Source organism: Amphibalanus amphitrite, unplaced genomic scaffold (assembly GCF_019059575.1).
Source record: "Amphibalanus amphitrite isolate SeventyFive unplaced genomic scaffold, NRLGWU_Aamphi_draft 001570F_arrow, whole genome shotgun sequence".
In the NCBI taxonomy this organism is placed as follows: domain Eukaryota; kingdom Metazoa; phylum Arthropoda; class Thecostraca; order Balanomorpha; family Balanidae; genus Amphibalanus; species Amphibalanus amphitrite.
Window position 1 is genome coordinate 33,250 of NW_024883063.1, and position 26,876 is coordinate 60,125.

At 50.0% G+C, this 26,876-nt stretch overlaps 1 protein-coding gene across 1 annotated transcript in view; it reads right to left on the reverse strand.

Annotated features, from left to right (window-relative positions):
• Positions 1 to 26,876, reverse strand: part of LOC122373909 (protein MAK16 homolog) — a gene marked incomplete at its 3' end in the record, with an annotated part of 77,160 nt that overhangs the window by 22,461 nt on the left and 27,823 nt on the right. The window contains exon 5 of the mRNA XM_043352363.1: positions 19,229 to 19,411. Within this exon, the coding sequence (XP_043208298.1) occupies positions 19,229 to 19,411 (183 nt within the window). The remainder of the gene's footprint in view (positions 1 to 19,228; positions 19,412 to 26,876) is intronic.

Sequence of the window (26,876 nt, forward strand, 5' to 3'; positions counted from 1 at the left end):
GGTCAGGGAGACGGGCCATGTCTGGTTCCGGCTCAAAGAGGCGCCGTTCACCCTCGGAGCAGACGACGGCTCGGCGGACACCGTTCGTGGCGGTAACGGCCGGCCATCGGTCCCCCAACTGGCAGCGGCGCCGACACGGGCGGAGAGGGAGAACCGCCGGCAGTAGGCGCTCATTGGCGGGACTGGCAGTCGACACTGCTTCACAGGCTGTGACAGGGCTGACAATGGGCCCCACAGCAGCACCGCCAGATGGCTCCTGTGCACAGATCGTGCACGCTCACAGTGGACCTCCGGCGAATATATGGTGCTGTAGGACCGCATGACTGGCGCCGAACACAAATTCTATGGACGGCCACCGTCACCTCAGATACACTGACGAGTCCATGGTCACCAGCAGCCGCACAAGCTATCCGCAAATGTCGCAGGCTGTGCGCCGTCAACCGCTCACAAACATCCGTACGGTGAAATATGGTCACAGCGCGCAGGTCGGCACCCTTTACCCTCTCATTTTCGTGTCACGTTTTATGAACATTGAAGACGTTCCTTTTTTAGCTTTTACGATGTATCACGTTAATAACTTCACTGAGAGAGCTTGGTATTTTTTTTTCTAGCCCAATTATGCTCTGAGCTATTCCTTTTTATTTCCTTCGTTTTATCGCTTTTGTCGCTCGTATAGCAGCCCTCATGCAGTTTTATGGGACGGCAAGTTTCTCGAGACCAATAAAACGAACAAAAGGAAATGCCCTAGCGAAATATCTTTCGCCATGCCCCAGCGAAAAACGTGCACCATGTAGCCAGGAACGACCATAGTGCCACGGCGCGGTGCCAGCTGTCCGCAGTTCCGGCCGGAGCCGATTACGGCTCCACATCTAACTACATCTCCCGCTCCTGGTAGCTCAGCAGCTCCGACAAAAGTTGGCTATAATGGATTAACCGCAGCACAACTTTGTGCTGACACCTCAGCCGGTTGGAGGTGACCAGCCTAGTCCCGGCTCCGCAATCCCCGGGGAATCCGCGAGACGCCGCCTGGAAGTTCAACGGAGTAGCGAAAAACATATGGCTCGGATACATTTCCAGTAGTTCATCGTAAGGAAACCCACTTCCTGGCAGAAGTGTTTCGTTACTTGTGGTACTGAATAGCCTCCTGTAGTGAGGGTCGAGCTGGGTAATTAATTTCCAGGGTCTCCGAAGCCGAATTTCCCCGTCAATGACATCCATCCCGGAGTTGGCGACTCCGGTGCACTCCGGACTCCGGCCGGGGCCGGATCGACAGCCGCCGCCCAGTGACGACCAAACAATCGTCCAGCCAGCCGGAAAACTCCATGGCTGTTTGACAAGCAGCCGGAACGAGCGGCCGCGCGCCGGCCGAATTACAAATAAGGCGCCGTCATTTATCGCCATCCGATGACTGCGCCGCACAAGTTGCTCCAACTGGGCCCCATTTCAACGCGCGACACTCGGCGCTGAGTTCGAAACGCTTCGTCTAATTGCATCTGTGACCCAAACTAACGACGCCATGTTTTAGGGAACGGATTATTTTCAGCCTTAGGTCCGGTAATGGCGCAACGCAGCTAAGCGGAATAACAAAGGCGCGCGGAACGTCCATCCATAAAGTGCCGCCATCAACTGTCGGAAGCATTAGCATTTCACAATCTGAGCAATGTGCTCGGATGATGACATTACATAGGCACACAGAGCACATGAACAGGCCGCTTCCTCCTGTTAATGTCACATCATTCGGCTACAAAGAGCTCCTGTAGGATCGGTTGAAGCTTTCATTATAATCAAAATAAAGACGAAATGGCGAGCGAAAGTCTTCCCTAGAGCAATGCCATTCTAGAAGTTTGAAATGATCCCAGTAAGGTACATTTTAGATGAAAGCGTTCTCGGAAAGCCATGCAGTGTCGATCACAGAAGTATCATCCATTAAATTCATGAAGTAAAAATAACTAACAAAATAAGGGCGAAATAAAAGGTGTTCAGGGTACAGAGAGCAAGCGAAGAACTCTAGTAACTCAGTCACCTTAGATGATGAATTTATGAATATACGGTCTTATGTGTATTCATTTCCTTCAATCGACTAGCGTTTAGTGCTTGGCCCGGAATCTCCCGTATGCATTATTGAAGTATCTGAAGGTGGTATTCAGTGGGCCGTTTCGGGCGCAGCCTCGACCGGCCGTGCGCGTTGGTCGGACGGGGCGGGCGCTGGAGCTGGCCTCCCGTGCTCGGCCGGGCCGCTGACGAGACGGGTCGGCGCCGATGTTAATCAAGACAGCCTATATTCAGCCCAGATTCAGCCCGGATTCAGCCCAGATTCGGGACACCTCCGATCAAGCTGAAACTCGCACACAATGTAGGCCATGACATGCCCAATCCACAGTCCCAGTCATTCGGTGGCACTCCCAGCCGTTTGACCTACAGAGGTCAGCAAAGGTCACGTGGCCCAAATTTGCACAGCAGATTGTGGCCCACCCAGTAGAGCTAGAGCGCTAAAAATGGCACCAATCGACTCGCCAGCATCTAATCTTACTTTCCCAATACTCATTTGACCTCTCAAGGTCATGCGATGACCTAAGGTCATTTGTGGGCTATGTCGAAAATACACTTGCACAGCAGTTTTCGAGTAGATGGATTGACCGAATTCCAAATCAAAGCACATCATCGGGTAGCCCATAGGCCGTAGTAACTTTCCTTGAAAACCGCTTTTCGATATGTGACCCCGTTTGACCTCGGCAGGTCAAAATGAGCAAATAAACGACACTCAATACGTCGCAGCCCGGATTCAGCCCAGATTCGGGACACCTCCGATCAAGCTGAAACTCGCACACAATGTAGGCCATGACATGCCCAATCCACAGTCCAAGTCATTCGGTGGCACTCCCAGCCGTTTGACCTACAGAGGTCAGCAAAGGTCACGTGGCCCAAATTTGCACAGCAGATTGTGGCCCACCCAGTAGAGCTAGAGCGCTAAAAATGGCACCAATCGACTCGCCAGCATCTAATCTTACTTTCCCAACACTCATTTGACCTCTCAAGGTCATGCGATGACCTAAGGTCATTTGTGGGCTATGTCGAAAATACAATTGCACAGCAGTTTTCGAGTAGATGGATTGGCCGAATTCCAAATCAAAGCACATCATCGGGTAGCCCATAGGCCGTAGTAACTTTCCTTGAAAACCGCTTTTCGATATGTGACCCCGTTTGACCTCGGTAGGTCAAAATGAGCAAATAAACGACACTCAATACGTCGCAGCCCGGATTCAGCCCAGATTCGGGACACCTCCGATCAAGCTGAAACTCGCACACAATGTAGGCCATGACATGCCCAATCCACAGTCCAAGTCATTCGGTGGCACTCCCAGCCGTTTGACCTACAGAGGTCAGAAATGGTCACGTGGCCCAAATTTGCACAGCAGATTGTGGCCCACCCAGTAGAGCTAGAGCGCTAAAAATGGCACCAATCGACTCGCCAGCATCTAATCTTACTTTCCCAATACTCATTTGACCTCTCAAGGTCATGCGATGACCTAAGGTCATTTGTGGGCTATGTCGAAAATACATTTGCACAGCAGTTTTCGAGTAGATGGATTGATCGAATTCCAAATCTAAGCACATCATCGGGTAGCCCATAGGCCGTAGTAACTTTCCTTGAAAACCGCTTTTCGATATGAGACCCCGTTTGACCTCGGCAGGTCAAAATGTGCAAATAAACGACACTCAATACGTCGCAGCCCGGATTCAGCCCAGATTCGGGACACCTCCGATCAAGCTGAAACTCGCACACAATGTAGGCCATGACATGCCCAATCCACAGTCCAAGTCATTCGGTGGCACTCCCAGCCGTTTGACCTACAGAGGTCAGCAAAGATCACGTGGCCCAAATTTGCACAGCAGATTGTGGCCCACCCAGTAGAGCTAGAGCGCTAAAAATGGCACCAATCGACTCGCCAGCATCTAATCTTACTTTCCCAATACTCATTTGACCTCTCAAGGTCATGCGATGACCTAAGGTCATTTGTGGGCTATGTCGAAAATACACTTGCACAGCAGTTTTCGAGTAGATGGATTGACCGAATTCCAAATCAAAGCACATCATCGGGTAGCCCATAGGCCGTAGTAACTTTCCTTGAAAACCGCTTTTCGATATGTGACCCCGTTTGACCTCGGCAGGTCAAAATGAGCAAATAAACGACACTCAATACGTCGCAGCCCGGATTCAGCCCAGATTCGGGACACCTCCGATCAAGCTGAAACTCGCATACAATGTAGGCCATGACATGCCCAATCCACAGTCCAAGTCATTCGGTGGCACTCCCAGCCGTTTGACCTACAGAGGTCAGCAAAGGTCACGTGGCCCAAATTTGCACAGCAGCTTGTGGCCCACCCAGTAGAGCTAGAGCGCTAAAAATGGCACCAATCGACTCGCCAGCATCTAATCTTACTTTTCCAACACTCATTTCACCTCTCAAGGTCATGCGATGTCCTAAGGTCATTTGTGGGCTATGTCGAAAATACACTTGCACAGCAATTTTCGAGTAGATGGATTGACCGAATTCCAAATCAAAGCACATCATCGGGTAGCCCATAGGCCGTAGTAACTTTCCTTGAAAACCGCTTTTCGATATGTGACCCCGTTTGACCTCGGTAGGTCAAAATGAGCAAATAAACGACACTCAATACGTCGCAGCCCGGATTCAGCCCAGATTCGGGACACCTCCGATCAAGCTGAAACTCGCACACAATGTAGGCCATGACATGCTCAATCCACAGTCCAAGTCATTCGGTGGCACTCCCAGCCGTTTGACCTACAGAGGTCAGCAAAGGTCACATGGCCCAAATTTGCACAGCAGATTGTGGCCCACCCAGTAGAGCTAGAGCGCTAAAAATGGCACCAATCGACTCGCCAGCATCTAATCTTACTTTCCCAACACTCATTTGACCTCTCAAGGTCATGCAATGACCTAAGGTCATTTGTGGGCTATGTCGAAAATACACTTGCACAGCAGTTTTCGAGTAGATGGATTGACCGAATTCCAAATCAAAGCACATCATCGGGTAGCCCATAGGCCGTAGTAACTTTCCTTGAAAACCGCTTTTCGATACCTATGTGACCCCGTTTGACCTCGGTAGGTCAAAATGAGCAAATAAACGACACTCAATACGTCGCAGCCCGGATTCAGCCCAGATTCGGGACACCTCCGATCAAGCTGAAACTCGCACACAATGTAGGCCATGACATGCCCAATCCACAGTCCAAGTCATTCGGTGGCACTCCCAGCCGTTTGACCTACAGAGGTCAGCAAAGGTCACATGGCCCAAATTTGCACAGCAGATTGTGGCCCACCCAGTAGAGCTAGAGCGCTAAAAATGGCACCAATCGACTCGGCAGCATCTAATCTTATCATCTAATCTAATCTATCAGCTTGATCGGAGGTGTCCCGAATCTGGGCTGAATCCGGACTTCGACGTATTGAGTGTCGTTTATTTGCACATTTTGACCTGCCGAGGTCAAACGGGGTCACATATCGAAAAGCGGTTTTTAAGGAAAGTTACTACGGCCTATGGGCTACCCGATGATGTGCTTTGATATGGAATTCGGTCAATCCATCTACTCGAAAACTGCTGTGCAAATGTATTTTCGACATAGCCCACAAATGACCTTACGTCATCGCATGACCTTGAGAGGTCAAATGAGTGTTGGGAAAGTAAGATTAGATGCTGGCGAGTCGATTGGTGCCATTTTTAGCGCTCTAGCTCTACTGGGTGGGCCACAATCTGCTGTGCAAATTTGGGCCACGTGACCTTTGCTGACCTCTGTAGGTCAAACGGCTGGGAGTGCCACCAAATGACTTGGACTGTGGATTGGGCATGTCATGGCCTACATTGTGTGCGAGTTTCAGCTTGATCGGAGGTGTCCCGAATCTGGGCTGAATCCGGGCTGCGACGTATTGAGTGTCGTTTATTTGCACATTTTGACCTGCCGAGGTCAAACGGGGTTACATATCGAAAAGCGGTTTTCAAGGAAAGTTACTACGGCCTATGGGCTACCCGATGATGTGCTTTGATTTGGAATTCGGTCAATCCATCTACTCGAAAACTGCTGTGTAAATGTATTTTCGACATAGCCCACAAATGACCTTAGGTCATCGCATGACCTTGAGAGGTCAAATGAGTGTTGGGAAAGTAAGATTAGATGCTGGCGAGTCGATGGGTGCCATTTTTAGCGCTCTAGCGTTACTGGGTGGGCCACAATCTGCTGTGCAAATTTGGGCCACGTGACCTTTGCTGACCTCTGTAGGTCAAACGGCTGGGAGTGCCACCGAATGACTTGGACTGTGGATTGGGCATGTCATGGCCTACATTGTGTGCGAGTTTCAGCTTGATCGGAGGTGTCCCGAATCTGGGCTGAATCCGGGCTGAATCTGGGCTGAATATGGGCTGTCTTGACGGACATGTCGGCGCCGCAGGTCGGAGGTCGTTAGCAGACCGGAGAGCGAACGAACAAAGGCCGACCGGGCCGCGGCCACCCGGCAAACATTACCGCCACAGCCGAGCGGAGGTCCAATCCAACCAACGAAATCAGAACACTCCGCCCGCCGCGCCGCCGGAGGAAAGCTAAGGCTGAAATAACTCACCGCCGCCTAAAAGCATTTTCATGCTTCTGGAAGATTTTCGGAGGGAAGGAGTATGAAGTGTTGGTTAGCACACGTCATCTGTCAATTTATGGACGCAATTTGGTTAGACTGAGCTTCTCCGGGCTATGAAGCGCAGTTTCCTCAGCTGTGTGTGGATTTCGCAACACAGCCTGTCTCTACTCTGTTTGCCGTTCATTTCTTGGGTAAGCACGATACCACACATGCTTCATTCATGTAAACCAAAAATGAGAAATCGCTCCAGTAGATTTGTGCACTAACTGCGCTTCATTTAGTTCTCGTTCCTTCCTGCAACTTTTTTGTTCCACTTGCCCCCCTCTCTCTTTCTCTCCCTGTGCGCAGAGAGGGTCACCTCCCTGAGGGAGATTCTCGCCCGCGCGCCTGTCTGGGGAGCGCAGCGGCGACCGCAGCCGGCCGCACGTCCGACCGCCACCGCGCCGCTAATGATACCCGATTAGCCCCATCGGCGGCCTCTGGCTGCAGTGGTGGCCGCCGCGCCGGTGGGAGCGGGCGGCTGCGGCGGACCACCACCAACACCCGACACGCCCCCGTCCTTCGCCGCCGCGCCATTCACCTCATGGGAACGCAGACACTCCACACACGACAGGACACAGGGCTTCCTGCATTGCGGGTGAATGCTTCATATTCCGGGTCACAGCACTAGGCAAAACAGCAGTTCACGAAAAATGAGAGGAAATGATCGCTAAGAACGCCGCATGTTCACAATAATCTGTCAAAGTTCATTATGATTAAAGAAAGAGCGGTTTAAAGAATCACGATTATAAATATAAATGTGATAAAGAACCTAAGCCTCATGCTAATTATTGTTATTTAAAATAAGGCCAAGAAAATGCACTTTATTTACTTCGCCTTATATTAAATACATCTATCAGCATGAGGCTTGTGTTTTTCAATACATTTATATGTAATTTTCATTGTGGGATAATTTCATTCATCACTTTGCAATAATCCATCCCTGCTTTACCACAATCTCACAAAACGCTTTAAAAGCTGAGTCAGTTATAACGTTCGATGATCATGAGTTGAGGGTTTAGGGGGCCCAAACTGGGGTAATTAGGCATAAGCGCCCATAACATCACATTAGAACATGGTCAGGTTAAAGAAAGCTCAATTGGTTATTGCGCTTTGATTGCGATTAATGGCCAGTCAGGGAACTAGGTGAAATAGTACAATAAAAATATCCGGACAGTTCAACACTGCTTTACCAACTCGAGAATACGTATAAAAGAGCATAATACTAAAGCAGGCAGTTGAATAAAATTGCATCATTGAACTTCGCATAAGAAAACATCTACGTTCAAATTTCAAAGCATTTCGTATGTGTCTGTGTAAGAGATCCACCGTTTTCGAGTTTGGAACCAGTTAGTAACGGTTTATCCACCGCTCCTGCGAGCCATCCGGCCATCTATCAGCGAAATCGCTGGCTTCTCCAACCCACCTCAACTTTAAATTAGTTTCTGTATACTAGATCAACATAAATGCTACGCCTCACGAGAATAAAGACCACACCACAACAACCAAAACACTCTTCCAACGCTCATTAAAGGCAGAGTTTTGCTGTAAGAATTTAAACTTAGTTGGTAAGGAAATGTCTTTAGTTAAAATGCAATGCTCAATTTGCATGATCGTGTGGCTTTTCTCAGAGGGTAAAACTAAAAAGCGCAAACAAGGGCGAGATACAATAAGCCCGTCAACACAGCTAATAAAAAAAAACGATGACTTAACGGGAATGGTTCAGTTTTTATATCAGATTTTCAGATTTTTCTCGGGGTGTTGGCTTTGCAACGCCACTATACTGATCAGCTATTGTATATTGAAATTAGTATTGATCAGTATATTTAAACAAAAACTTTTTTCAAGAAGCCAATAATCTAACACAACTTACATGATTGCAACTGGTTTCGCAATGGTTTGAGCATCACAGTTTCATCATCTGAGTCCTCAGTGATACCACTCATCCCCAGTTAGCATCGCTCAATCCTCACCATCCACCACCAGTGGACGATGCGACGGAGTGGGAAGGGGGGGGGTAGGGGTAGGGCACTGGTCGGCGGCGCGTGTCCGCCCGCTCCAGGCGGGGGCGGGGGCGGCCGGCGCCGCTCTGGCGGCCCGGGCCGCCGCTCCGACCGGCCGGCCGACACGGCGGCGCCACTCCAACCCCCCCTCTCTCCCTCCGGCACCCCATCCCTCCCGGCGGCGGGCGCCGGTCCGTCCTCGGCGCACAGACACCGCACGCAGACGGACAGAGAACTGTCCCACCACGCGCGTCCCACCAGCCTCAGCTCTGAGACGGCCGAGCCAAACGGCCCACCGAAACGAGCGCCCGCAGCGCCGGCTGCTGCTAGTGGGTCCGTTATCCATCAACAGGGCCATTAGCGGAGTCGTTAGCTGATAACTGCCATGAGGCTGACACAGATTCATCTCGTTTAGCCGGCTCAAGTATCAAGGCCTTTGCCCCGTCGCGCGTAATATAGTACGGTTGGCGACTGGACCAGTTGATTCCATCAACTTGATGTGTACTGATATATTGTATAAAGTATATGGAAGGCATGAATATTTGAGCAGGTTAAGCTGCTCTTTGTTGAGGTGGTAGCCACCCCCCAAAAAACATTCAGGAGCGAGATTCCAGTGATATCAGTTCTTAGCCGATTGTAGACAAAACGGGAATGGAAACTGCATTTGAAATAGCATGTTGCAGTACATACAAATTACCGAATGGCACAAACGTACAGTTATGAAATATCTTCAGCGAGATACCAGGTAAGTTGTAAATGCAAGATGATAACCGTGACCCGAAGCAGGCTATGCATGTAGTAAAGAGCCAGTAGTCTACGAATATATTTAAGAAACAATTAAATATATGTAAATAAGCGGCCCGGTTTCGTCTATCATAGACTTCTTTAGCTATTTGAAAGACATCGTCTATCAAAGACTTGAATATATTCGTAGGCTACTGGCTCTACGCCGCATCCAATGCGCTGTGCTGTAGGTCCTCTCGTCGTCCGATAGTAGCGGCACAGCATAACTTCCAGGCTGCGGACGCTGGCGACATCTCTCGGCAAAATTATCGGTATGCAGCGGCACAGCATACCTTCCAGGCTGCGGACGCTAGCGACATCTCTCGGCAGAATTATCGGTGTGCGGCGGCACAGCATACCATCCAGGCTGCGGACGCTAGCGACATCTCTCGGCAGAACTATCGGTGCGCGGCGGCGCAGCATATCTTCCAGGTAGTGGACGCTAGCGCCATCTATTGACAAACTATCGGTGCGCAGCGGCACTTGGAAGCGTCGCGTGGACCCGCTTGGAGAGGGGACAGTGCCACTGCCCATGCGCGACAATGCTGCTGACCTCAAATAAAACGCGCCTATCCGTTCATACTGGTTCCTGCCCACCCCGGCCGTTGGGTACCGCCAGAGTCGGCCGCAGAGACTGGCCGGCCACGAGTCCCGACTGCCCGCAGTGACTGGCCGGCCACGAGTGCCGACTGCCCGCAGTGGCTGGCCCGCCGGAGAGTCTCGTCTACCCGGGGTGACTGGGGCCGTGCGTGACACGGCGTCGTTAGGGCGCGGCCGGCGGCGGCCCGACCCGCCGACACCCACGCCGATCAGCTGCCGATCGGTGGGTCAGTCAGCGCGCGCCCCTCACACCGTCGGCCGATACGTCAGCGAAACCGGCAAAACCACACATAGCAAATAATTAATCAAATCGACCAGCGGCAAGACAACCTAAAAAATAATGGAATGGAGCAATTTTGACGACACCGAGTTCGAAACTGGTAGTGATAGCCAAAAAGCAGCTCAGAAATGACACAGATAGCGATTAGATGTTCAAAATAGCATCAAAGTTGACTTCATAACACATTATTTATACATTTGCCGCTTACTGATCAGCTGGGGGCTGAGAGTACTTCTTGTACGCAATCGTTTTCCAGCTGCCTTGCGAGCACAGGACTTATTACGCTTGAGCTCCGCACTATCCCCCTCGCCAGCTCTGATCAGCCGAGACAAGCCCCAGGGGCTGCTCGCTTTGTGTCCGGGGACGCGTTAACATTGTACATACATAGGAATATTCTGTTCTGCCGTCAGAAGCCACATAGAAACGCCGTTACGCGCACATTTGATAGCTGTGGTGCTCACTGCTCGGATGTATACTAATAGGCATAGGTAATGACACAGAAACCCATCAATCCTAAGCAAGAGCAATCAGCCACAGGCAAAGCACGGTGGAGCAAGACTGGATCACAGGGTTTGTTAGGCCTTTATCATCCTATAAGGACATCCCCGGGTTCCCAGCTGGTTTTACCGCACTGAGCGTTCCGGCTGAGCGCGTATGGGCGAGCCGTCTCCGTCTCAACGGCCGGAGGTGCCGGGACTGATCAATGATCCTCTCTGACGGCCTCTGCACGCACCACAGCGAGACGACACGAGCCAGACAAACGGGAGTCCCCTCTCAGCCATTTACCTACTGAGCTGAGTTGGAGACATTGGTAATAGCGTGTCGAGGACTACGTAATTTAGTGATCAGACACAGCCAACGTCAGAGCAGGTTGGCTATACCGGGCTGCTCGATGCTCGACCAAACCAGCTCAGCAGGTCTGCTATTACCGACTGCTACGCTAAACCAGCTTTGTCGCATAAAACGGGCTCCGAGTTTCCAGCAACTCGGCAGGTTGCCTCTATCAGGTCCCTCGGTTTCAGCAGCTCAGCAGGTTGCAAATAACGGGCCCCGCAGTTTTCAGCAGCTCACAAGGCTGATTTTAGGGGACTCCACAGCCGCAGCACATAAACACCAGAGGATACGGCTGACCGGTCGCTAAGCACGTTCACTGAGAGGGAGAGGACCGGCAGGGCGGCGCGGAGGACCGCCGCCGGGCGCGGCGCACGCCGCTGTCGCCGCTGACGGCAGAAGGAGCACGCCGCTGTCGCCGCGGACGGCGGACAGAGCTCGCAGCGGCGGCAGGGAGGGCCGCCACCGCGCGCTAATGGGGCGGCGGCGGCGTGCTGGCGGCGGTAATGGTCGACCATCAGCGGCGGGTCGGCAGCGCGGCACCCGCCCACAGAGCTCCCCATCGGCGGACACCAGTACAGCCACCGGCGGAGCAGCCGTCACCGCCGGGAAGGACGCCATGACCGGACTTTGGCTCAGGAAACGGGGCAAACCACGGAGGCATCAGTTGCAGATGTTGGGGTTCACAAAACCTTGGAAAATGCCAATGCTTTTGCCTCAGTTTTCGACACAACATTTATCACACGTATTTTTCCCACATAAATCATCCTTTGGAAAAAGGACTAGCTCGAATTCAAATGAAATATTCATTGCAGGCCAGCCTGCTATCTCTGTGTTAAACGCATCACATGAAGAAATAACGGAGCAGATGGCCTCTCTCGATACTCCAGCCCATCATCATTCTCCGAACATGATAGCACTCAGCGCTGAATGGGATCAGACCGGTCTGCGCGCTCTCGTCCCTTTGAATAGAGAAACTTTCCGAATTGCAAAATTCAATGAATAGACTGAGATACTGAATAGTGTGGACCGCCTGCGGGAGCTAGATCACTTGACGACGCCAGAATTCGCAGAAAATGTCAGAGGTAGACATAGTTTCGTTGACCGGTCACATCGTCGAGCGTTTGTTCAGCCAACTGATGGCAAGGTACCTACAGATTGCCAGTAAAGGTCGCGGTCATTTCCAGTCGACAATGCATTGATGGACACGGGTAGATTGTTCCTGGGAGGTCTTCGATCGTAGCCACCGAGAGTGCATCAGGCCGACTCTGTGTGGTGGGCGGGACGTCAGCTCTGCTCCGTAAGACGGATGAGGCGCCTCGCCGATATACGGCCGTAAAGCCGCGCATTAACGTCCGCTGTGATAACAGTGGGCGTGACAATGGCCAACAACGGCTAATGAACGCCGCCGGGGCCGTAACCGGCGCGGTTTACACCGGACAACGTCCCCCGGGGACCCTGCCAACTAGTCGACTGGAACACACGCCCCAATCCGGCTTAGTAACGCGCAAAGAGAAGTTATCAACATTGATGTATGCAAAACAAGCAAAAGTCGATTCACGTCAAACTACCCCAAGTTCAATTCAAGTCTAAATGGGCCAAACATCAGATTTTCGGTAGCTCCGACTCCAGCTCCGAAAAATCGACTCCGACTCCGACTTCTATTCCAGGTCTGACTCCGGACACCTCACCTAAAAGTCCATGATGTAACTGTAAGTTTATGTAGAATATGTTTTTCGCATTGCTTGAAACAATCCTCCAGCAACATAATATTCTCCCAGAAACAAAATGAGCGTCGAGCATGGCTTGAAGCCAGGCAACGTCAACTCCAACTTCAGTCCCGTCGACTCCGACCGACGCCCACTCCAACTCCGCAGCCCTATTCTATCGTAGTCCCTCGTTCCACTCAGGATTAACCCGCGCCCTGATGGGGTCTGCCGAGCAACGCGGTCTGATGGGGGGGGGCCATTTTGCCCCCCCCCCCTAAGATCTCGAGAACCACGCAACATAGCGACAAGCGGTAAACGGCGTTGGATAGCCCCAACGGGGAACTACCTTGTGACGCAATTTCATTGACCTCGGTCAAACCGATGACGTCACAGGTCAGGTCAAAGGTCGAATTTTCACCATTTACAGGCATTTCAAGAAATGCATTTCATTGAAAATCATCGATGGGGAAATGTTCTTCAAACACATATTTTGCTATTTGAGGTCACTGATACCAGGTCAGGTCACAGAGGTCAGGTCACTGGGGGGGGGGGGGGGGGTGTCATAATATGAAAGTGTCGTGTGATACATGTTTTATGGTCCATTTACATGACAAATGCGATTATGTGGGTCAGGCAGACTTTTGGACCAGCTTAGGTCACGTTTTGGTCAAGGTCAGGTCAAGGTCAGGTCAAATTAGGTCAAATTTCAAAGTTGATATTTTTGCATAAAATGGGCATCGATTCGATGCAGCTCGTCACGGGGAGTTCAATGGTGGTCTCCGTTTTGCGCTACGAGGTCTAGAATTGCCAAAAATTGAGTTCAAAAATTTGACGTAATCAATTTTTAACAGTTTTTTTCGCTATAACTTGGCAACAAAAAGAGGTACCGATCTAAAATTTGGTATGTATATCGAAGAGCGCAGGGACTATCACATATATTCCGGTTTTTTCGAAATTCGAAAAAAAAAAATTGGAAATTGTTTTTAGTTTTTCTAAAAAAAAATATTTTTGGGGGTCAAAATCCCAAAATTTCGAAAATCCGAGATAGCACTTTTGTAGCGCCGTCTTTTCTCTACACAACCACATAAAGAACTTTAAAATTGCTTGTTAACTGTAGAATTGGTGAGCGTTTCAAAATGTCATGTTTTTTGCTCATTTTTACTCGAACATGACCTCAGTTTGACCTCAATAACTCCTGACCTGAGGTGACCTGTGACTTGAAATTTTGTGTGAAGGTGTCAAATTGATGCCCGGTAAGGTACCCAAAATTTGGTTTTCTCGCTATTTAAGAAAACCATAGGGGGGCCAAAATGCCCCCCCCCATCAGGGCGCGGGTTAAAAATCAAGAGCTACATGCAAACGGCATATCAAAGTTGTCATGTTCGACAAAACAATTTCAAGTTTTATCGGAGCTCTGCACTATTATAGCCATGACCGGTTGGGATAAAAGGGCGGCCAATGAACCATTCAAGCATAACCTGATACTTTGACAATGCAATACTGTGTATTGCGGCTCTATACAGATGACTGCTCCATCTGTAATTAAGGAGCCCCTGATCGCTAACGAAATGACGTAAATCTGCTCCACTCATAATAAATCACTCAAATAAATCATCTACATTTTTCTTATTCAAGTTACTGCTAATGAAGTAGGGTGTAAAATGTCAGGCGGCGAAAGCCATCATTGTAGCTTAACCCGCGCCGTGCTGGGGGGGGGGGGCGTTTTTACGCCCCCCCCCCCCTCAGGTTTTTCGCGAATATCTCAAAAACGGCGGCGCGCAGCGCCGCCGTTTTTGGTACACGTGTTCCTACATCATTTCCGCACATGTTGTGAAAATTTCAGACCTAGGCCGTTCAAGGTCAGGTCACCAGGTCACGTCAAGTGACCTTACCTCAGAAAAAGTTCAAAGGCTCGCTATAGCTACACCGACTGAACGATCACTTTGAAACTTTCAGCGATTGATATGAGTAACAGTATGTATAAAATGTATATCTCGGATTTTTGATATCTGTGACCTAAGGTCAGGACAATTTTGCGACCTCTCCATTATAAGTCAATGGGAGAAAATTGAAATGCGCCTCTTTTGGACGAATATCGTTCAAAACGCTCTCAAACATCGGTTCATAGGTAAACATGACACACTAAATAGGAAAAATGCACCTGTGACCCCTCTGTGTGCCCCTGAGGTCATCTCAGGTCATGAACGGTCGCCAGCAGTTTTTTGGCTATAACTTTTGATAGAGACGTGCTAGAGCGGTGAAAACACGTCAGATGTGTTCAGCTCGACGATACGGATCGACTGATATGCAACATGACCCTTTTCGGTCAGGTCATGACCTTGACCTGAGGTCAAATTTTCAAAATGACCTTTCAAGGTCAACAAATAGTTCATTCGACGCGTCTCGACGAGAGGAACACGATGCTGGCAAAAGTAATGTCATGGCGCTTATGAGTCAAAAGTTATTGACGAAAAAACGTTTTTCGTAAAAACGGCTATTTTTAGAGTTTTTGCCCTCTGGAGGCTAAACCGTTGACCTGAGGTCAAATCTGAGAACATTACTCAGAAAGGTCTGTAAAAGGGCTATCGAATGCGCTTTTCCGCGGCGCTGTAGCTCTATCGGTTCCCGAGATAGCCGTTGGCAGTTTCCAAAATGTTGAAATAGTCAACATTTTACCTTTGGTGACCTCTGGTGACCTGACCTTTGACCTGACCCAAAAAATGACCGAAGTGTTTTCGTCCTTATTTTTGACGCTCTTTCGATTGCCGCTTACCGCGTGTCGCTACGTGGCCCAGGAGCTGAGTTAGACGGGGGGCGTGAAAACGCCCCCCCCAGCACTCGGCGGAAAGTTCAGGCCACCAGCACGGCGCGGGTTAATCATATATTGCTTTGTTCCACATCACTAAAATGCCATTTCATAAGCAAGGAAGGACACATAAAAAGTCTGCATTAATTCGCATCATCATTAAATAGAAATAGATCGATATCTTCTAATTAAAATAGGATGCCGGCCGGTTGCAGCCCCAGTCCCATACAGCCTCTAAAACAGACGCTTCATTTCCGCTCACGGGGCGTTCCACGACAAATCGACAAGTGCCCTGCACCCTCATATTTTATTTTTTGCTTAAAATTGGTCTAATGGGTTGTGATGGGCGGAGAAGCCAGCTGTGGCAAGGATTTTTTTCTTCGAACAACGGTTTCCGAGATATAGCCTCGGGCAATTCCTGGAGATGGCGCTGCAGCCCTATGTTTGGCGGCCTATAACTCAGAAACTATTGGTTTTTTACGATAAAAACTTTATATGGTTCAACTCACAATCAACTAACAAACATTTTGGCTATCTCGGATTTTCAATTTTTGAAAATTTTGATCACGTGACCTTTTGTCCTATTTTTCGAAGAGTGACCTTGATATTTTCCCCACTGAAAGTTGCAATTTTGTCTGATGACGATTAAAGCCTTATCAATTGTCATTCATATGCGATAATAAAAAAGTGGTTATCGCCCTGCGTTGACCTCAGGTCAGGTCATTTTTATGACCTGTCCATTATTACGAGCGAGAGCGACAGCGAGATCTCCAGAATAAAGCAAGATAGCGACAAGCGGTAAACGGTAAAGGGTACACACGGATAAGGTCTATAATTTTTACTGAGGTCATTTTCAGGTCAGGTCAAAGATGACGTCACAGGAGCTAAAAGGAAGTCAACATAGCGGCACTATACATATATATGAAGTTTTTCTCGAATAACTTTCAAGGTATCCCACTTAGGAACAAACTAATAGCACCATCGTGATCCTCTCGTCGATCCGCATCGAAACATATGTATGTTGACCTCGAAAGATCGAAAGGTCAAAAGTTGACCTTAGATCACGTGACCTAGGGTCAACTTTTGACCTTTCGACCTTTCGAGGTCAACATACATATGTTTCGATGCGGATCGACGAGAGGATCACGATGGTGCTATTAGTTTGTTCCTAGCTGGGATACCTTGAAAGTTATTCGAGAAAAACTTCATATATATGTATAGTGCCGCTATTTTGACTTCCTTTTAGCTCCTGTGACGTCATCTTTGACCTGACCTGAAAATGACCTCAGTAAAAATTATAGACCTTATCCGTGTGTACCCTTTACCGTTTACCGCTTGTCGCTATCTTGCTTTATTCTTGAGATCTCGCTGTCGCTCCCGCTTGTAATAATGGACAGGTCATAAAAATGACCTGACCTGAGGTCAACGCAGGGCGATAACCAATTTTTTTATTATCGCATATGAATGACAATTGATAAGGCTTTAATCGTCATCAGACAAAATTGCAACTTTCAGTGGGGAAAGTATCAAGGTCACTCTTCGAAAAATAGGACAAAAGGTCACGTGATCAAAATTTTCAAAAATTGAAAATCTGAGATGGCCAAAATGTTTGTTGATTGATTGTGTGTTGAACCATATAAAGTTTTTATCGTAAAAAACCAATAGTTTCTGAGTTATAGGCCGCCAAACATAGGGCTGCAGCGCGAACTCCAGGAATTGCCCGAGGCTATATCTCGGAAACCGTTGTTCGAAGAAAAAAATCCTTGCCACAGCTGGCTTCACCGCCCATCACAACCCCTTACACCAGTTTTCAACGAAGAATAAAATATGAGGGTGCAAATTTAATTTTTTATTTGTCGATTTGTCGTGGAACGCCCCTCACGGAAGAAAGCCCGCTGACCACCGCCGACGGCGCCCCTCACCAGCAGCAGCAGATCTCGAGCCGCCAGCCGCTCCGGGAGGAGCCAGGCCGGCGCCGAGCCACTGCAGAGTGATCAGCGAACCAATCCGGGCCCGGTGATGATGTACGAATTACGAGTGCCGACCATATGGAACGGACCACCGCCCGAATACTGAGCGGCCGCTGCATAATTCAGTGACATCCGCACATCGGTAGCGGCTGAATTATCACTGCGGTCTCATCCGAATACCGGGCACTGGTAGCGGCACAAAGACAGCACCGCTGAGACACTGTTCACAGATCTGGGGCTACAGCAAAGATGCACCCTGCGCATTGGAAGCAGAGGACTGGCGCTATAGCAATGTCCCCCAAACACGGCAGAGTTGCCAATAGAGCTGGGACGCTTTACTGAACAGCACAGCCAACGGACTAGCTATTGGGTCCAAAGTAAACCCACACCTGCCATCGGTTCCTAATGCCATTATAAATGGAAACCAGGCAGAGTGAAATGAAACTGCAGATGGAAACGCAATGCCGCGCAAAAGATATGTCGCAGCGCATACTTCTGGAAATCGCCATCGGGGAAAAAGGCAGCAAGCTTGAGTAGCGATTGCTGATCAGCCATTATAGCACAAGTGCGCTAGTTCCGTTACATGGCCCCAACTGTCTCCAATTATTACAATATTTGAGTCGTTAGCGGTGATGGGTGTTTGCACAATGTGCTATGGCAATGTGACAATGGTAACAATAACATACAGAAACAAACAGACCTATGGCCGCACACCCGCCGCCGTATGTTGGGGAGCGGTCGTTAGGGGCGCCACGGCGGCTCGCTATCTGCGTCTAGTGCACCCGGCGGACCACTGCCGTCCGACCGTCCAACTGACGTTATCGGAGGCGTCCGCTCTAAACAGCGGCTGTCCGTGGGCGGCTGTGGTCTCCGCGGCGGGGGGGGGGGGGGGGGAGCGCGGGGCGGTCCGTCCGCGGCGGAGGAGGGGGCTGCAGGGAGGAGGGTGGGCACGCGGAGGCCTGCGAGGTCAGGCCAGGGCCAGGGGCAGTCAGAGGCAGCGGTGGAGACTGGTGACGTTTGGCTACCAGTGAAGTCGTGGTCTGTGGGATCGCCCGGTGTCCTCTGACCGCAGTGTGACCGCCCGGTGACCGGGCAGCGCGCCGCGCGGCGGTGATCGGCAGCCGTCGCGGCGGGTCGGGTCGGACCGCCACTCCACGTGCCATCGATCCAGCACTATGACAGGCGACCATCGACCGGTTGATATGTGGCCAGCGGGGCACCGAGCCCCCGGGCGACGGGGGTCTCATACCGTCCCTCAGCGCCGCCACCCGCGGGGCACCGAGCCCCCTCCCCCGGCCGAACCAGGGTCTCAAACCGGCACTATGTGCCGCCACCAGCGGGGCACCGAGCCCCGAAGGACGGGTTCAGGGGCCGGACCTCTGTGTCCGACGCCGCCACCGGCCGGCCGGCACCAAACACACCCATATGGTCCGGCCGGACGGGCACTGCCACGCCATGAAACGTACACGTGGGCTAGCTGTTGCCTGGCATTGTTAAGTAACAAACCATCAGAAAAATATGACACGTGAACTTTTAGCTGAAGCTGGTACGGGTACTCACTGTCGTTTGAGCCGCAGGCTGCGCATCCGCGCGAGGTACTGGTGAATCTTGACCAGTCGCTGTTTACATTTGGTCTGTATGAAGCCCGGCCAGTAGATGAGGTTCTCGTTGATCTGCTGTAGCGCCTTCTCGAAGTTCTTTGACAGCTTGACGCGCTCCCACAGCCGGTTCGGGAACGCTGCCCTGCAAACAGACACAGTTGCACCGTCACGTGAGGACTGCGCTAATGGCCATGAGCGGAGGAACGACCAACAGTACACACAGGTGCCGTCTGCAGAGTTCTTACCGCTCCTCTATTTAATTCAGCACCAAGAAATTTAAAATATTTAGTAATAGCGACGCTCTTTCCCTCACTTGTACAATTTCACTTACAAACTTTCAAGGAAGTTTCTAAAATAATCCAGCAATAAACCACCGACAATGCGCTATCAATACAACGTCGATGGCGAAATCTGCGCACCAGCCAGGTCATGATGGAAACACTCGCGATACACGCGGTAATATCCACAGTACATGGCATTTTCTCAGCCCCTTTCCCCGGTTCTTTCGCAGCACACAGCCTGCATTACCGCCCGATAAGCGGCACCGGTGGCAGCAGCGGCCACCAGCCACCCCTCCCGCCCGAGAGCGTCACTCAGCGTCGCTCGGTCGGTGGCGGTCGGGGCCACTCGGTATGCCCGGCCGGTGCACCGGGCCGCCGGCTGACAATAGAGCCGTAATGGCCAGCGCCGCCGCGCCGCCACTTGAGGCGGCAAATGCCACTACTCGGCGCGGACCGGCGACGGACCGGCACCGGTCCGGTGTTCGGGGTGGGCCGCCCCCGGCCGCCGGCCCGCAGCAGCTGCTCAGCTAATGCGGTAATGGTGGGCGGACCATACAAACACGGACAGGATACTTAACGACCGACATCGTGCCACAGCTGCATGGCCTTTTCACGCCAAATGTCGAGTGAGCTGGTCACAACAAAAGGCTTCAAGTCACGTACACGAAAAGACTGAAATGAACTGAATGTTCTGTCCTATCCGTGCTTCTATCCTCAGGATACAGAAATCCTTCTCCTCCACGCCGCAACCCCCTTCCGGGCTGGACAGGCAACTTTATCTCATGCGGGCTGCTACCTTGGAGCGGCACCGCTGCTCCCGAGGGAGCTGCACCCCGTAGCCGGGTGCAGAGAGTGCTTGGGGGGCTGGTCGGCCTGTCCATTGGACGGGCTCAGCCCCGGCGACTCTCTAGGGTGCCTGCCCAGACCAATGTCTCCCCCTAATTCCTATCATCCTTCCGGCTCTGCAATGGTCTTGTCGACCGAAAGGGCCTAACCCAACAAAACAAAACAAAAAACTGAATGTTCTGATGAGAGCGGATTGGCTGGAATGTAGGGCTCACAGCGGCTGCGGCATTAAGCGCAGAGTGACCGTGTGAGTCTGGCGCCACAGCTGCATGGCCTTTTCACGCCAAATGTCGAGTGAGCTGGTCACAACAAAAGGCTTCAAGTCACGTACACGAAAAGACTGAAATGAACTGAATGTTCTGATGAGAGCGGATTGGCTGGAATGTAGGGCTCACAGCGGCTGCGGCATTAAGCGCAGAGTGACCGTGTGAGTCTGGCGCGTGGAATGGGAGCCGGGAGGCCACGCAGCACGCGTCCCGACACACTCCGGACCGAGATTGGACAAAGTGAGACCGATCGCCCCAGCACGTGTGCGGACTGAGCGCTGGACCTCAGCCGTTCAGACCTGAAAGCCAGTATGATAGATTTCAAACGAGAATTTCAACCGATGGGAGGGGAGGCACCATCTGCCCTCCAATCCGATCTAGGTTTGGCACAGCGCCAATTTACCATGGTAGGACGCACTCAGCAGAGCTGCGCGGGTTTCGGGACGACAGAGCACCTCCGGGACAATGCGGTGGGAGACGAAAACCGCAAGGACTTCCAGAAACAAACAGCCAAGAGACGTCTTCGCCACAATCGATCTAAGCCGAGAGAGAGAGAGAGAGAGAGAGAGAGAGAGAGAGAGAGAGAGAGAGAGAGAGAGAGAGAGAGAGAGAGAGAGAGAGAGAGAGAGAGAGAGTGAGAGTGAGAGTGAGAGTGAGAGTGAGAGTGAGAGTGAGAGTGAGAGTGAGAGTGAGAGTGAGAGTGAGAGTGAGAGTGAGAGTGAGAGTGAGAGTGAGAGTGAGAGTGAGAGTGAGAGAGAGAGAGGAGAGAGAGGGAGGGAGAGAGAGAGGGATACATACATGTATTATAAATTATAATCCTCTGAAATAAATTTGTCTTACCAAGTAAAGCAAGAGGTCAGAAAAAGCAACAAGTCGGGTAGTAACCAATGCAGAAAATGAACTCTCGGTGCAGTGTCAACCACTACGGCATGACTTCGAAGAGCATTAGATATTCTTTATCGATGCAATTTACAAAGGAACAGAAAAACATACGATCCCAGAAGCAACAAGCAGTTGCCTTTCATTCAGCAATCACCAGCCAGCGTTCAGGCGGGAACTACCACGAGTTTACGCCAGACAGTCAGCAAAAGTTTCCCTGAAACCCTGATGCTGCATAAGGCAACTTGTTTATGCTGTTGCACGAAATTCGCAGAAACTTTGGTGAGAACCGCTGAACTCATAAATCTAGTCAAGCCATTACGGCGAGCCTAACGAGATGATTGAGCCCAGCAGGTAACCGGTGGGATGATCTCAGCGTGTCATATGATGTTACTCGCATTTTCAAATAGATTCCAGTATAATATTGGTGGTCCAAATACCCTTATCTGCATATCTTAATGTACCTAAATGTTTACAAAACCCGAACGATACGACACCAGTGTATCAGCACGATTTGGTCGACCAGCCGCCCGCCCGCGGTAGCAGTCCGGTTGGCTGGTCGAACACGGTCAGTGGTCACCACACTGTCCACGACGACCGGCAGAGGAGGGTGGCTCTGCCACCGGCAGGATGATACCAATGGTGATACACAACTCCAGTTAAAAAAAATAGTCCGAGCCTTTGGAATGGAAAGATTCACAAGGACAAAACTCTAAGCGAAGCTTGTTGCGTTGACCCTGCCCTCTACCCTCCGATCGCGCAATTCCGGTTCTATGGCCGAATTTGGAGTCCTAAGTTTAACGTGCGCACATAGCAGCGCACGGCCGGTCCCTCACTGACTTCGCCTGGCTACGGCCTGCCACCAACCGCAACCATACCTGTCAGGAGGCCCATAAATGTCGAGCGCCCGTCGCGCTTCGGACCCGGACTGTTGTAACCGGGAACGCGTGCTCTCACCACGCGGAGTCCAACACTCTACCAACTGAGCTACGGGACAGTTGAATGGTTCAGTAAGGTGTTAGTTGCTAAGAGCGCGCGATGGAGTTGATTTACGGCAGCCTAACAACGGATCGCATAACCTACAAAGGTCGTGCCTACTAATTTGGACGGAAAGTTTGGCATGTTGACGTTGGATATTAACACGCTCTAAAAGGGGTCTAGGAATCAGACCTTCAGTGTGGGTGAGTTACGCGCGTTTTCATGATTCCGGCCCACGCAAGATCTAAGAACACGAAACATCAGGAATCATCCATACAATATTCATTACACAAACTTTTTACAAACGTAGTTAAAAGTTTAGGGTCAAATGAGCAGGTTATTAGCTATTTTGCACTTTCAGGCTCAACGGGCCGGCAGGCTATGCCTTAGCGTCCGGGGGCTCAACGTCAAACAGCCCAGCGTCGACAGTCGTCCATACACCCATTTACAAACAGCAGCATACGACCTACCACTGGAGAGTAATCTTATATTTCTACATCAAACGAGATACAGCTAAGCCCGCATCATACTGGTCACACATCGGCAGCTGCTCAATGCCGGAGCATCCCTCCTGAGCGACCTCACGATGAATACAGTTGTCAATTAGCCAAATGTCAGTGAAATTGAAGCATGCGTCCACCAATGGAATCAATTAGGCGCGACGGTGAACGGGAACACCCAGCAGATCGATTACCTCAGATCCACAATCTGAGACCGCAGCTGAAGGATAGATGGAGAGACGCACTAGCGACTGACACCAGCTCGACGCAGAGGGGAACCTCGCCGCCACAACCAGCAGTCGAGATGGCCCGAGGCAGTCAGTCGCCGCCGCCGCTCCAACGAGGACAACATGATTACAAATTCAGTCACTCATCACCCACACCGGCACAACACCGAGTGGGCTGACAAATCAGAGCGCTGCCGCTCTGAGCACGCTATCTGCCAGTGCTGGGTCTTTGCTGGCGAATCTACAGTCTGCAGTCTGCAGTGTGCAGTGAAGTAGCAGAGTCCGAGTGCTGCAGACGGGCGTGTTCCACATTTTTCATCATCTCGATACCGCTGTTGCTGGAGCTGGCTCAGATAACCGGTGATGAATTGTGTGGAGCTGATATCTCTAGTCCAACGCCGAGCCACGATAAACATCAATGAAGACAAATCGGTGTCCACTTGAAGAAGTGCTCCGACGTCAATAGACTATACTGTTTTAGTTTGTAGAAAGGATCCGAGCTCTGGAGATGCTCGGATTCATGCCACTTTCCGGGCAGTGCGATGATAATATTGTCTTGGAGGATAACAGTTAAAGGCTTACATAAATGATGGAGGAGATGAAATAAATAGACTCCAGAATTGCATCAGGGAGGCGGCTAGTTAGTTTATTAATTTTTTAACGTATATTAGTGTTAACTAAGAGAAACTTCAGAGAAAAATAGCGACCATTCTCCCTGTAAAAGGCCACCCCTAACCAAACAAGAACATTTGGTTTTTGGCAAGTCACTGATATGTAGCTTTGGAGAAAAGCAGCCGAGAAAAGGACTAGTATCATTATAACAAAAAACAGGTGAAATGTTGCAAAATAGAATGTCTTTACGGTGGATCAATTACAAGCAGCGCATTTACAACAATCAAGCTGACAATGGCTGAAATTTTGCTCTCTACTTTTACACCAGCACGGCAGAAGTGGTCGCAGCAAGCTGAATCAGCACCGCAGGCGGCCAACGGCATAATTACAGCGAAACGAATGACTCAAATCAGCATACACTTTCAAAGTAAAACAATTTTTATAGTGTACCAAAGAATCCCGCCAAGAGCTCTGGAACAAGTCCCCGTTGGGTTTTATTTACAGAACGCAACTCGTTTCCCGTAACTTCTCCGAGACTGCGGCGCAATCTTGAGGCTGAAATTCTGATTACACACTTTGTACGTTTAATTCCGGTCCAGTCTTGAGGAAAGTTACTTCGCTTATCGCCGGGGCGCGGCAAACTGGGCAAGAAAATGATCAAGGATCACAGGAGACCGCAGCCGTTCAGAGCGAAAGGAAAGCGACAAGCTACCTAGGATAAAAAATAGCAAAGGATAATCAAGTTTTGGTATATCGATGCAAAACGAATAACAATTAAATTGCCGATAATTCAAGCCAAGCATCATTGATACTAGATTGCCGGTTTTATAAGTTGCTACCATTGGTCATTGCCTGAATCAACCTCACCGATACTGCTCAGCTACTTTTAGTCTCCCTGAATTCTGCACTGCACTCGACAGTGGCTACAAATCATAAGGCTGCACTGCGCACACTGCACAGTGTACCTACTGTACGAGGGGGTATCGAAAAGTTCTGATTATCACCATGAATTAGATGTGATAGAAATTTGATTTTTTTACATGATGTTCATTACTTCTTCACAAGTCACCACACACGACCGCAAACTTATTGCATCGTTTCTTGAACTGCCTCAGGCGGTCATTGTAGAACCTTCGCACTGTCCCGTAAATCAGTGCTTCACCTCATCAATGACGTCATTTCTGTCCTTCAATCACCGGCCATACTGTGGATTTTTCGTCTCCCGTAACAATCAAGAGTCAGTTAATACCCGGTCAGGTGAATTTGTTAGATACGGTAGGATTTAATGTCCACATCATGTTGTTTCTTCAATCGCAGCTCAGGACGAATGGGTGGGGGCACTGTCCGTGAGGATAAAACATCTTTCTTGGGCTTTTTTTGCGGCGATTCTGCTTGAGGCCATCTCGCAATTTCTTCAAAAGTGTGCAGTAGCGCATGCTTATCATTATCCGACCATTATCAAGACAGTCGGTAATGACTATCCTACGCCAGATCCAGAACACTGATAGCATTGACCTTCCATATCGGCTTCTGCATCTTCGCCTTTTAAGGACAGATGTGCCGTGCTTAAACTTCTAGATCATCGTTTTGTCTCTGAATCATACACATAGACCCAGCATTCGTCATGTGACACGCCGTACTTTCTTTCGATATCGATGTTACCACCTTTTTTCGAAATTCCGAGGACGGAATTTTTCCAAGGTTGTTTCTGATGTGACACGCCGTACTTTCTTTCGAACCGAATTTCATGTAACACACTGTCCTATCTCCGAGCCGTGTTGGCCGATTGCCGATCGATGCCGATCGATACGCTCCGCTGCTCTCTATAAAAGCAGCGGCGACGCGGACGCGGGGACACTACGCATTCGTTCACTCACGCTGGAGGACTGTCAGTCATTCGCGGTGTGTGATCGTTCGGTGTGAGAATCGCCGTCGATACCGGGCTGACTGGTCGGCTTCTTGACCCCCCCTGCGACCGACAACTATCATGTAAGTCCGGCAGCGCGTCGCCGGTCATTCGGCGGCATTAGATTCTCCAGCCTATCGAATGCTTTATTTTTGGCCCACTAACTTAAAATCTGAACCTGTCAATTGATTCAAATATCTCGGTAAATGGTCACTTACTCGTGGAGTTCAGACTTCTGCATCATTTTTGTGTGCGTACTGTTAACGTCGTCATAAAGAGTTGTGCAAATCTTGTACCCACTATAACGCCTTCGCTTGCTCTGAAGTTAGTTTATGTCTGTGTGCATTCACGTGTGTATGACGCGGATTGTGCATGTCAAATATGTCGTGCTCCCACTGCCACCCCTACTCCCTCCTCCTGAAATTAGCACGTAACATACAATATAACCCACTGACGAAACTAGACTATGATGGCGAATGAGGGGCTATAACGAAAGGGAGATGATCGAAGCGATGGGTTGACGAGGTCGGGTAGATGAGTAGAGTAGAACGGGTTTCAGAAATTGTGGTCTATAATTGGGTAGCAAGGCTAACAAATGATATATCTCGGTCAAATATCAAGGGGAGTGGGTCGATTTGAGCGTTGAGGATCTGGGGGTTGGCCTCTTATTACTTTGCTATTAACCTGCGGTCATTAGCTCATACTAACGCTTGGATGACGCCAACTGACAAAACCAGATAATTTCAGTAATCAACATCTTGTTTAAAAAAAATCTTCAGAGCTCAGCATGCCATTTGACGGTAGTTTTCCTGTATGCATTCGCAATTATCCGGATAGTTGTTACTTGCTAGTAGGTCTCAGTTCGCTTATCATCAATTGCAGCTCAAGGAGGTTCAAAATGAAACACCTTCCCAGATTGAAATAATGATTGAGCGTTCGATGTTTCTGTTTTGTTTTTCGTAGATGACTCGTTAACGGATTAACGTATATTGTCGAGTAATTTAGGGTTCTAAAAATCTGCAACAAGTAATTCAATGGATTGTGTACAATTATAATTCACTGAGCCAAATCGAAACCGGTATACCATGGTGGCAATAAAATCGTTCAAGTAA